The 12,815-nt window shown below is 60.8% G+C and overlaps 1 protein-coding gene across 3 annotated transcripts in view; it reads left to right on the top strand.

The window, feature by feature from the left end:
* BMP1 (bone morphogenetic protein 1) overlaps nt 1–11,351 on the top strand; it is a 39,757-nt gene extending 28,406 nt beyond the window's left edge. For 2 of the 3 annotated variants that reach the window (XM_037028612.1, XM_037028613.1), the window contains 5 exons: nt 3,044–3,169; nt 6,166–6,293; nt 6,692–6,905; nt 8,470–8,720; nt 10,835–11,351. In XM_037028612.1, coding sequence (XP_036884507.1) covers nt 3,044–3,169; nt 6,166–6,293; nt 6,692–6,905; nt 8,470–8,720; nt 10,835–10,969 — 854 coding nt within the window. In that variant the 3' untranslated portion in view covers nt 10,970–11,351. The other variant, XR_005063989.1, reaches the window with a different exon arrangement.
* The last annotated feature ends 1,464 nt before the right edge of the window (nt 11,352–12,815 follow it).

Here is a 12,815-nt window from a genome sequence, read left to right as displayed (position 1 = left end):
AAGCCCGTGGCCTGTCCACGCTGCCTCCCTTCTCCCCTCCTCTGCCCAGGGTGCTGCGTCCTCCAGACCCTCTGGCCGCCCTGCACCCCCGCCTGCCCCAGCTGGATGCCATGCACTGCCCTGAGCACGGGTCCCCTGCTTGGCACTGCCAGACGCCCTGCTTTGCTGAAAGTGCCCACAGCCCCCGCCCCTGCTTGCCGAGCGCCCCCATTCAGTGCACCCCCTTTCTTCCCTGCGCCCACCTAGAACTCTTACAAGGCGCTCACCAGGGGGCTGAGGGGGCATAACACCTCCTCAGGTGTGGGCTTGGCCCCATGGGAACCATTGCCTGCTTACTCTCGTGTCTTCCTGCCCTTCTGTTGCTCCAGTCCTGGAGGGGGACGGGGACCAACCACTTCTGTCAGGCCTGGCACCCGGGGCTGTCCACTCATGGTTACTGCCCCGCCCTGGCGTGGCACTGTGCCTGCCCTGTCTTAGCCCTGCGCAGAGACACGCATACACACGCACATACCTGCATGCACACACATGCATTTCCCCGTCGCACAAGAAACCTGCAGAGGACCCTCAGCAATGGCCATCAAGGTCCAGCCCTCAGGGCATGGGGCATCTGACTCTGGCCCCCCAGAAGGGGGCTCTTTGGACTTTTGGGACACCAAGCAAGGAAACTCTAAGCCAAGAAGGAGAAGAAAGAGCCTGAAGAACTTCAGTCTGATCTCAGCCACCTTCCGGGGCATTTGGCACTGGAGGGTGAGTGCGGTCTCCTGTCTGAGCCCCTGTTCCCCCCACCCACTCCTGCCCCTCCTGCAACCTGCCCCCGGCCCCGAGGGGAGGCGCACACCCCCGCCACGCCAGGGCCCTACCCCAGATGCTGGTGCAGGCCTTCCTCAGGATTCACTTTTCTCTCATTCATTCATTCATTCATTCAGCCATTCACGTATTCATTGGGCAAGTGTTTTTTATCCCTACTATGTGCCAGGCCCTACACTGGGTATTTGAGGTACAGATACAAGAAAGACTTGATCCAAACACTTCAGGAAGTGTTGGCTCAGTCCATGAGTTCCCGGCATAGTTGCCAGTGAGTTCCTCAGTGACACCCCAGGATGTTCATGGGACGCCCATCACCCCCACTCTCCTGCAGGGCTCATGCAAAGGCAACTCCCACAGGCCCTCAGTCAGGGTCCCTGTTCTGTTCCAACTGAGAAGGAGCCCTGTGGAGGGACTTGGGCACCCCACCTGTGGGCCCTGGGTTCCTGTAGGCCCCAGGAGGTCTGGCCCACTCGAGAAGGGGTTGGAGAAGCAGGTCCTTCTGAGAGCCAGCACTCCAGTCCCCCTCTTGATAGAGACAGGGCTCCCCTTGTCAGAGACCCCCACCAGGCCATGTGAACAGTGGCAGGCATCTTTCCACCTGGTGGTTCATCTCTGGAGTTGTGGGTGCCCACTCGATCCACATACTGTCCCTGAGCACCTGTTTCCATCTGGGCACACAGCCCCCAGTGTGACCGCAGACGAGAATACGTGGGTGTGACATACCCATGCCTCTGTGACCGTGGGTCTGTGTCCGTGCACGCGTTTGTGTTTGCAGGAGAGTGCCTGTGTGGGCCCACCCTCACCTGAGCAGCTGTAGGTGTGTGCACATGTGCACGGATGGGTGGATGGCTGATGCCGTTTGTGTGGGGGTGTACCCTGTGTGCACATAGGTGTGAACCTGGGGGTCACTGTCTGTACTGCCATGCGGGGATGACAGTGCGTCTGCGAGGGGGTCCTGTGTGTGTGGGTGTGTTGGTGTGTGTGTCCGACTCTGCAGCTGCAGAAGCCAGAATGAGAGCAGAGCTCTCCCTGCGCCCGCCCTTTCCGTGGCCCCTGCCCTCTGCCTGAAACTGTTTCTCTCCCCAGTGTGCCTCCTGCAGTCCTTCTCCCTGCCGCGGGCTTCCTCCCCATCCATCCATCCATCTCTTTGCTGTGCTCCCCCGCCCGCTGCCCCTCTGTGACCTGGCTGCGCCGACCTGGCCGTCCTGCATGTGTGTGCCCGCCGCCTCCCTGCAGGGCCCTGGGGATCTGCCTTGAGGCCCGGGTCCGGTTTTCACTGCTCTCCCTCTCTGGTCCCTGTCCTCCACCCCCACCCCTTGGTCCCTTTTCTCCTTCTCTTTCTCGTTTCAGAAAAGAGGCCAGCCCTGCAGCCCCCTCGGGGACGACCCCAGCAACTCAAATTCCGAGTACAGAAAAGAAACCGGACCCCCCAGTGAGGCCTGCCAGGCCTCCCGGACCCTTTGTTACTCAGGAACCTCACCTCGGACAGAATGGGATGGGGGCTCCCGGGCTGCCCACCCCCACCTCCCCTCTGCCACTCCGGCCTGCCTCCCTCTGGCCGGACAGAACTGGTGCTCTCCTCCGCCCCTTGTCCCCTGGCGTGGACAGGGCACCTCCCCCACCCCACTCCTCCCATTTTGATGGTGTCTGTGACATTTCCTGTTGTGAAGTAAAAGAGGGACCCCTGCGTCCTGCTCCTTTCTCTCGCAGTCTGCTTGTCCGTGTGTCTGTTTTTCCACTTGTCCATCTGTCCAGTAAGCAGGTAATGGTAGAGGNTCTGCCACTCCGGCCTGCCTCCCTCTGGCCGGACAGAACTGGTGCTCTCCTCTGCCCCTTGTCCCCTGGCGTGGACAGGGCACCTCCCCCACCCCGCTCCTCCCATTTTGATGGTGTCTGTGACATTTCCTGTTGTGAAGTAAAAGAGGGACCCCTGCGTCCTGCTCCTTTCTCTCGCAGTCTGCTTGTCCGTGTGTCTGTTTTTCCACTTGTCCATCTGTCCAGTAAGCAGGTAATGGTAGAGGGTTCCCATGCCGGGCAGCTCCGGACCCAGCCCTCCCTCCACCCCACCTGCGCTTTCTCTCCCCACAGCTGGACCCCGTCAGCGCCAGGGCCTCACTCCCCACCCAGCTCCCCGAGGGAGGAAACCCAGCCAGGCCTCCCACCTGCCCCGGGGTGCCGGTCTGGCCCAGCTGCGCTGCGCATAGACCCGGGTCTGCCCTTGTGTGCTCCTCTGCAGACAAGGACGAGTGCTCCAAGGATAACGGCGGCTGCCAACAGGACTGCGTCAACACCTTCGGGAGCTACGAGTGCCAGTGTCGCAGCGGCTTCGTCCTCCACGACAACAAGCACGACTGCAAGGAAGGTATGGGAGGGCTCTGGGCCCCAGCGCCTGCGGCGCCTCCCACTGCCCCTGCCGCTGCTGGGAGCTGGAGGCCAGAGGCGTTGTCCCGGCTGGGCTTGGTGTTTAGACCCAAGGAACTGCATGACCCCTGAGGTCACCTCCTTTCACTCCGTGCCTGGCGCATGGATCTCTCCAGTCCCGGCAACACCCTGGTCTCGTGCACTTCCGGTTTATCCTTGTGCGGATCAGGGAAGGAGGAGCTCACAGCTGCCTCCAGGCTCCGTTTTAGGCTGGTTTTGTGGTTAGCGCTTCTTCGAGCCCTTTGGTAAGGACCTCCCTGCGGCAGAGAGGCCAGATGGGACCGCGGCTAAGAGCATAGACTAGGGTCAGGCCGTCTGGCCCAGCCTCACCACTTAGCCAGCCGTTTGCCCTTGAGCGGTGGGTTTGCTCTCTCTGGACCTTGGTTTGCCCCTTTGTGACATGTGGATTGTGATAGCACCCACCTTGTGAGGATCTGGGGCTCTGAAGGGCTCCGAGCAGTGCCTGGTTCATCGCAGGCACAGGCATGCACATCACTGTTATTGGTCACACCACTGGCCCCAGGGACACCCACCACAGGCTGCCGCCTCCCAGACACTGAAGCCCTGCAGATATTTGAAAACCGTTCTCATGCCATCCTCGATGTCATCTTGACACACCTTTGGACATGCCACAACACTGGCCTGTCCCAGGGGTTAATTCCACTGTGGTGCCTGCCCGCTAGGGGTGTACTAGTCCCCAAGCACAGCGCCCCTGCCACTGCATGTTGCTGTGACTTGGAGTGAGTCACTCCATCTCTCTGAGCTTGTTTCCTCACCCGTGAGATGTTGTAAAATAGGGTGCCTCCTGTGAAGGTGCTGAGCTTTGGAAATCTTGCTTGGAGCAGAGCACAGTGGCTGGCAAATACCTCTTCTCACCACTGCGAGGTGGACGACCAGGGCATAAACAAGCTGCTGGCCAGATAAACAGAAATGAAGCACTCCATAGTGACCCAAAAGACGTGCAAGGCCTTCCAACCTGGTCATGTCAGGCTCCCCAAATGTGAAGTTCCTGGCTCATGAGGCCCCCACATCTTTTAGCTAGAAGGGACCTAATTCTGATATTTTTTATCTTTGTTCCTTCTAGAAAACAGGGTTTTGCTAAAGAGCCCTCAGCATCAACACCCACGAGGTAGTGGGAGAGGGTTTCAGCTCCTTGGGAAGATGGCTGGTAGGCAGTGGCTCTGATTCAGGGCTCCTTACTCCAGGGACAGGCTAACTAGGAACCAGCCATCTTTCCTGAACCTCTGCAGAGGTGTGGCACTGTGCGAGGCTCTGTGGGCCCCCAGCTCCAAGGGAGGTGTTAGAGGACACAGAAGACCAGGGTAGGAAAGGGGGAGGCAGGGCGTGTGGTCACAGGCGGTCCCAGAGGGGTAATGCAGCAGCACAGCTCAAACGAGAGGCCAGGAGCCCCGCCTGCCTCCACCAGGGCCACTAGGCAGCCTGTCGTGCCGTCGCCTGGTGAGCCTCCGCCATGGGCACAGTGCACAGTGCACAGCTGTGCAGCTGTGCTGCCTACACCCCCACCCCACCCCGCTTTCTCCTCCCAGCCCAGCAGCAGGGTGGGGTGTCCCCCCACATTTCCTAGAGGGACCTATGAGATTGCGTGATAATAATGAATGATGAGCAGGAGCTTTTAAGTTTGTTTGTGGGGCAAAAGACAGACGGCAGTGGATCGAGGAGCCATAAGCAGGGAAGAGGTGGTGGTAACATGTTTTCTTGAAGATAGGCTGAGAAGAAATGGAGAGAGGCTGGACGGCATCTGGAGGGGACGCAGGGCTGTGCGAGGGCTGGGTTAGGATGGGCGTGGCTCAGGAAGGCTCATGGGCCGGCAGGGAGAGGGAGCATGGGCAGTTTGAAGTACCAGGGTCCCCAGGTGGTGGGCAGCAAGCAGCTCCAGCTCACAGAGGAGAATCATTGCTGCCAGATAGGGGGACGCCTTCTCTGAGACGGGAAAGCAGGGAAGGTGGAGGAGGGGGACAGTGAGGTTGCAGGTGGGGTCGGAAGTTTAAGTCCTTTGTGTTTGAGGCCCGGACTTTCTCAGGGAGGCAGGAAGTGAGGTGGTCTGCTGGCCGCTGAGGAGAGAGCTAAATGTTTGGAGCCGTCGCTGGGCAGTTGAGAGGTGGTGCTGGTGAAGGACAGATCCCAGGGTGTCCAGTGGTTTGGGGCCCATGGCGCTGGGGACTACAGGTGGGGTTTTTATGGATGGTACAGAAGGAGGACAGCGTGTTGGGGACCAGTTGGGGACTCAGCTGTGTGGCCCAGCTAGATAGGGAAGCAAGTTAAGTCAACCAAGAGGGAATTATGGAGAGAGACCAGAAGGATCGGAGCTGCGGGGTCTAATGTTGGCAAAGCGGCAACAGGGAAAGGGAAGTGGGGGCCTGAGCGTCCAGGAAGAGTGAGTGGCCGTAGAGAGGGCCGTGTGTTTGCAGCATCAAGGTGGGTGATGGCAGAGGCTAGGGTGTGGTCAGGAGCGAGTGTGGCCCAGGGATGGCACCGAGGGAGGGCCTGAGAGGCCGGCGTAGTGGGTGGCCATCTGCATGTTGGTTGACATCACCAAGGATGGCGATGGGGTAGGTGGGGAGGACTGAGTCTGGTGCCAGTCTCCTGTGGATGGAGTGGCGGCAGGAGATTGATGATGACGTCTCGGAGTGTGGAGAAGGTGAGGCCAGGTGGCCTCAAAGTCCTGGGCTTCCCTCAGGGGCATCTGGAAGGGGGTCCCACAGATGCTGCCTGGTGGAGCCTTGCTTGGAACCAAGTACCTTGCTTTCCCGGGCGTGGGTAACAGCGGGAGGAAGGGAGACAAATTCAGTTCCTGTCCACGTGGGAAATGTCAGAAAGAAGGCAGGCAGGCAGGAGGGAGTAGCCTTCTTCCTTCATAGGGGGAGTCGACACACTGGGGTTCCTGATGGTTCCCTTCCCCTAACTCACCTCCAACAGCCGGCTGTGACCACAAGGTGACATCCACCAGCGGCACCATCACCAGCCCCAACTGGCCTGACAAATACCCCAGCAAGAAGGAGTGCACCTGGGCTATCTCAAGCACCCCCGGGCACAGGGTCAGGCTGGTAAGGTGCCTACACCCCGGCCTGCACAGGCCCCCTGTGCCCCGTGCCATGTAGCCGTCACCTACCTCCTGTCAGCTCCCAAGCCCTGGGTCACTCCAAGGCATTGCCCAGAGCCAGGCAGGCTGCAGGCTGGTGGCCTGGCTGAGCCCATAGAGCTGCCAGCCCGAGGGAACCCTGGTCTGGTCTCGACAGGGCCCCTTCCCCAGTGTACCCTGGGGGTGCTCCTGCCATCGCCCCATCCCCGGGTCCTCCTTCATTGCTATCTGCCAGCCATGGCCACCACTCCCCCCAGAGTCTGTGAGCTGGGCTCAGGAGGCCTGGGTTTGGGGCCTCCTGCTGCCCACCCCTCTGGCCCCCCACCACATTCCTAACTCACTCTCCTCCCCCGTGCCCCACAGACCTTCCTGGAGATGGACATCGAGGCTCAGCCTGAGTGTGCCTACGACCACCTGGAGGTGTATGATGGGCGAGATGCCAAGGCTCCGGTTCTGGGCCGCTTCTGTGGGAGCAAGAAGCCGGAGCCCGTTGTGGCCTCGGGCAGCCGCATGTTCCTGCGCTTCTACTCCGACAACTCCGTGCAGAGGAAGGGCTTCCAGGCCTCCCACTCCACAGGTGAGGCCCCCTGACACCAGGTGCCTGGCCCTTGTGCCAGCATTTGTTCTGGAGGCATCTGCTAATTCTGGTCTCCAAGGTAGGCCAGACTTGGGTGGGGGCTACAGAGAGCTTGGGAAGGCATGGAGGAATGATCCCAAGGCCTGGCTGGAGAGACAGTGTGTGCCGAGGGCTGGGCCCAGGGCGAGGTGCAGGAGCCTCCTAGGCTAGGGAGGGCAGGCACTGACTAGGGGCTTTGGAGGTGGCCCTCCAGAGGGCTGTGACAACAGGGGTAGGGAATCCTCAGAACTCCTACTGCCAGGTCACTTGACTGTGTCCCCAAAACTCACTCTTCATTCATTTGATGCCTGTTTACTCACACGTAACACGTATTAGGCAGCATTCTGAGTGCGGATCACAAAATGTACGAAGCGGACGAACATCTCAGCCGTTGAGCAACTTACTCGGTTCGTTTGCTCATTCATTCAACAGCCCTTTACTGAGCTCTGTGCAAGAAGGCTGACGGGGCAGACAGCTCTGCCTCAGGCCTGAGCCCTTCCCCCTGCTCACCCTGGAAGCCCACGGGGCAGGAGAGAGAGGGGGCGTGCACACGTAATCGAAGCAGGAGTCGGAGCTCCATGAGGGCCTAGCTCGGGTGCCAGCCACTCCAGGGGTCATTCCAGCAGAGAGGCGGGAGCCCAGCACAGCTGCAGCCCTGGGACAGCTCTGAGTGTGACAGGTGCCAGCTAATTGCTCGATCTGGCCAGAGCAATGGATGTATAAGGCCAGGCTTGAAGTGGGAACATTTGGCTGCAGAGAAAGGCCGAAGGCCAGTCCTGGGAGGCCTGGACCACCTGGCAGACCCCGGGTGTTGGATGAGGGCTCCACAGACTCCCTGTGGGTCTGCTGGGGACTCTGAGTTGAGGTGTTTACAGCCTCCCCTCTTCACTTTTCTCCCTTTCTGCTCAGTCCCTGCCCAGGCCCCACCCCCATCTCCACCCTCCAGGGCAGGGTGAGCCCCAGGTATCCCAGAGGCCAGAAGGCATTAGGAGGAGGGCAGCTGCTGACATCTCACTCTGCATGTTCTTGTTCCCCTCCCAGCACAGGGCCATAGACTGGAGGCCCGGAACTCCATCTGGCCCTCAGGCCTGCTGTGTTTGGCCCACACTGTGTTTTTAAAAAATGTGAGCCAACATTTAAAAATGAGGAGTCTTCACACAAAGTCTAGATGTACATCTGCTCTCAAGAATGGAATCCTGGCAGCGCAGGGCCCACATTCTTCTATGACAGCCATCGACTGGAGCAAATTAGCAACGTCCCCTTTCAACAAGCATGCGCTCCTCTAAGCTTCTGCTTGGAGCTGCCCCGCCCCATGTGTCCAGGCCTCCTCGGGCCTCTATCCAGAGGCCCAGCCTCCGCGCATGTGTTCTGGGCCAAGTCCTGGGCCAGGCGCAAACCCTGCCCTCACCAGCCACGTGGCCTCTCCCAGGGCCGCAGCCAGCCAGTAAGGCCGGTGTGGTGAGGTGTGGTGCAGCGCCTGGCCACTGCCTCACACAGGCAGTGATGGCCTGTCTTGTCCCCACAGAGTGTGGAGGCCAAGTGCGAGCCGAGGTGAAGTCCAAGGACCTTTACTCCCACGCGCAGTTTGGTGACAACAACTACCCCGGGGGGGTGGACTGCGAGTGGGTCATCGTAGCGGAGGAAGGCTACGGTGTGGAGCTGGTGTTCCAGACCTTCGAGGTGGAAGAAGAGACTGACTGTGGCTATGACTACATGGAGCTCTTCGATGGCTACGACAGCACAGCCCCCAGGCTGGGGCGCTACTGTGGCTCAGGGGTGAGGCCCCCGGCCACCCCACCCTTCGCCCCATCTGGAGACCCAGGGCCAGCCCCTCTGCAGGCACTGGGTGCTGGGGTGGTGGGCGGCAGTGCATGCCTGGGTGGCTGCTCACGGGGGCCTGCTCTGCCCTGGGCCATCCGCGCCCAGGAAAACCTGTTTTCAGGCAAAACAGAGGTTCCTGTGGCTTCTAGAGTGGGCCCTTCCCTGACCCGGGGCTGCCCAGCACCCGTCAGGTGGGGCCTGCGGGAGAAGGACTTGCATCCGGGAGAAGGACTGCACGCCTTCTGCCCCACCCCGTTCTCCTGCCCCAGCCCCAGCCCCAGCCCCAGCCCCAGCACAGCTCACTGGACTCAGAGTGGGGGCAGGGCCGGGGCCAGGGACCAGCGCCTAAGCCGAGCTGCGCTACCCATCAACACCCTCAGCCCTCTGTGGCCCACTTCTTTCCTCCAAGAGGGAGGCCAGTGGCCCCAGGCGTCCAAGCAGGCCCTGAGCATGGCTCCCGGGCCTTTCAGAGGACTGTGCCCCATGGGGTTTTAGCTGAGGCCACAGGAAAACCTCGGAGGTGGGNAGCACCCGTCAGGTGGGGCCTCCGGGAGAGGGAGAAGGACTTGCATCTGGGAGAAGGACTGCACGCCTTCTGCCCCACCCCGTTCTCCTGCCCCAGCCCCAGCCCCAGCCCCAGCCCCAGCCCCAGCCCCAGCCCCAGCCCCAGCCCCAGCACAGCTCACTGGACTCAGAGTGGGGGCAGGGCCGGGGATAGGGACCAGCGCCTAAGCCGAGCTGCGCTACCCATCAACACCCTCAGCCCTCTGTGGCCCACTTCTTTCCTCCAAGAGGGAGGCCAGTGGCCCCAGGCGTCCAAGCAGGCCCTGAGCATGGCTCCCGGGCCTTTCAGAGGACTGTGCCCCATGGGGTTTTAGCTGAGGCCACAGGAAAACCTCGGAGGTGGGTCTGTTTTTCTCCCAGTTAGAGGAGCTTCATGTAGCTTCTCCTTTTTTAATTTCTATTTTAAATCTTGTCCTCCTTCAGAGAATGCTGTCTTTCCCTCCCCACCCCCACACAGATGCATTCATGCACTTACCCAGATGTCCCTCCTCACATCACCTCCCGGTCCCCACCCCCTAATGGTCGTGCTGCTGGCAGCCTGGGCACCCCAGGAGGGGTGGAGCTGCCCACCCCAGAGCGGCAGCAGCTGCTGGACCTAGCATTTGGCCAGTCTCCCTTAGGGGCACAGCTTCAGCCTGTGGCAAGGGCTGGGCAGGGTGAGAGGTGGGGAGGCAGGGGGCAGTGCGGCACGCGGCCCCTTGCCTGCCCTGGTCGGTGGCTCTGGAGCTCCCTGTGTACCAGCCTGGCATGCCCACTGCCCACTTTGACCTTGGCAACTCCCTGGATCTGGCACATTCAGGCGTCCCAGCCGTCTTTTTCCTGAGGCTGCCAGAAGGAGCCCTAGGGAAGGAGCCCAGCCATGTCCCCAAGGTTCTCAGAAACGATCCTTCCACACCTTGGCCGGGGAGTCTGTGTGCTGGTGCTTTACAGGTGGCCCTCACTCCAAGGGCCTGTGCCCAGAGGTGAAGAAAGACTTGCAGGAGCCTGGGAAGGGGTGTCCCCTTGAGTTGACTGTGGCCGGAAGTGGGGGAAGGCCAAGTCCAGGTCTGGGGGATGTGGCTGTCCAGTCCTCTCTGAGAGACATGGAATGGCTAGAGTGCAGCCACTCGGAGAACCTGCTTCCTCTCACCGCTTCACAGCCATCCAGTCACGGCCCTGCCCCCAGCCCTAGGCCCAGAGAGCGGCAGCCCTTGGTCCTGTTTGCCCTGGAGGGAACCAAGGTCCAGACAGGCAGCACTTGCCAAGCCTCACCACTCACTAGTTAGCAGAGCCGGGCCGAGAGTGGAAGTTTTTCTCGGGACTTAAGCTCCTCTGCCCCTGCCTTCTCCCCTCCTCCGGGTGCCCTGTGAAACGCCTGCCAGAGGAGTCTTCCTTCTGCATCAGGAGGTTGGGGCACCTGGTGGAAGTTGGAGCCACCCACCGGAGGGTGGGAGCAGGGGATCCCAGGGAGGGGAAACGGCAGCCCTGGCGCCTGTTCTCAGGCTCTTGCACCCTTTCCCCGCCAGCCTCCGGAGGAGGTGTACTCAGCGGGAGACTCTGTCCTGGTGAGATTCCACTCTGACGACACCATCACCAAAAAAGGCTTCCACCTGCGCTACACCAGCACCAAGTTCCAGGACACACTGCACAGCAGGAAGTGACCTTTGCCCTTGCACGTCGGTGGGGACACGAGGCTTGCTGCTCTCAGTCACCTGGACTGGACAGTGGGGGCGGGCAGGCGGTGGCACCCCACCCTCGCCCCTGATGGCCCAGGTGAGGCTGTCCTCAGGAGGCAGGGGCTTGGACTCCTTCATGAGCCACTTCCCCAGGCCCTTCCTCCTCCGCCCCCTCCAGAGCGAGGGGCCGGGGCCAGGGAGCCAGAGCTTTCACTGAGACACTTGAAGTGGCCATTCCTCCGTGGGGCCGGCCGGTGGGGAGAGGGTCTGTCACTGGGACCCTCCCGCCTTTCCTGCCCATCGCTACGCACTGGATTGTATATGGCTGGTGCGTATCTTCATTGTAATATACATGTTCCAGCCCTTCCCCAGCCTCATTTGGTTTTATTCTAACCTCCCCCTTACCACTGTTTCCTGGAGCATGAGCTTCCATACATGTCCCACAGGAGCCAAGGTTGGGAGGTGACAGGGAGGGGTGGGGAAGGAGACAGGGCTTCTCTCAGGCCCAGTGGCTGGCCAGCCACACCAGGGCATCCCAGCCAATAAACCGAAAGTGTTACAGCCAGTATCCTGTGCCAGAGGCTGTCTGGGACGTGGTGGGAGGGCGGTGTGTTTCGTTGCAGATGTGCAGGCTTGCTGTGTCTGGAGTGGCCCATCGCCAGGACACCTGGCTCACTGGCCGCCCTTCCTCCTTCTGTTTCAGGACCCCTGAGGGTGTGATTTCACACTTGGGCACACACAAACAGCCACCTCGCACACTCAGCCCGCAGGCAGGCGCACGGCATGCACACACTGCACAGCCCTCCCCATCAAAGGGACGGGTGGGCCGTTCTGTGAAAAGCCCTTTGGTGGGGAGGGAGGAGGTATGTAAAAGGGGATAGGTGTGCGTCTGTCCAGCCAGTGTCCACCTGGGTTTCCTGTGTCTGTGTGTAAGGAAGGGGTGGGTGGGCTGAGAGGGTGTCGAGGCAGGGGCCGCACCAGGGCCAGAAAACTGGCATCAGCTCGCACAGATCTGCAAGCCAGCCCTGTGCTTGCCTTCCTGAAGGTCAGGCACTGAGAGCGGGCCCCCATGGGTCTTTCTCTTGTCATGGAGACAGGAGCCAGACGCTGAGCAAACATTCCAGCTCAGGCCCCCTTTCCCAAGGCAACCCAAGGTTGTGTCTTGTCTGGCCTCCCCGTCCTGCCGTCGCCTGCCAGCTAGCAGGGAGGCTCAGACCTGTCTCCCTAAGGCCAGGAGGAGAGAAACCACATTCCTGCTCCTTCCCTCCAAAGGAGCCTCTCTCTGCCTTTCCTCTACATGGGTCTCACAAGGAAAGAAGGTCGAGGGGGAACCCAGGTTCTTATACCTGGGCTGGCCATTCCCAGAGTCCAGCGAGACTGGCAGCCTGCTCCAAGCCCCAGGGCCCCAGGAGCCTTCAGGGGGACTGTAGTGCTTTGCTGGCCCCAGTTCCTCCCCATAGCCAGGCAGGTGTTGGGCCAGAGGTTGTCAGGACTCTGTGGGGGGACCCACCCCCAGGAAGCAGTGTGTCATAGTGCATGCCCTATGGCCCTTTAAGCTGAAAGCAGTGGTGGAAACCAGACACAGTGCTACTGTCTGAGTTGCGTGCAAAGCCCCTTCCCACAGGCCAGCTGCAGCCCTGCCCTCTAGTCCTGACTGCAGGTGAGGCCTTGAAGCCTGCAAGGCAATGGGTGATGGCCGTGGGGGTTACCGCTTATTGCTCCAGTAAGGTCACAGGCAGTGATGTCATGGCCACCTCTCCATGCCTCCAGCTCCTCTGACTTGGGTGCTCAGGACAGTCTGGAGTGCCTTCAGCAGAATGGCAAGGCCCCC

This window comes from Sturnira hondurensis, unplaced genomic scaffold (genome assembly GCF_014824575.4).
Source record: "Sturnira hondurensis isolate 20B ecotype Veracruz unplaced genomic scaffold, ASM1482457v3 Scaffold0020119, whole genome shotgun sequence".
Classification (NCBI taxonomy): Eukaryota; Metazoa; Chordata; class Mammalia; order Chiroptera; family Phyllostomidae; genus Sturnira; species Sturnira hondurensis.
Note: the sequence above shows the minus strand (reverse complement) of the source record. Positions and strands in the feature narration are given on the sequence as shown.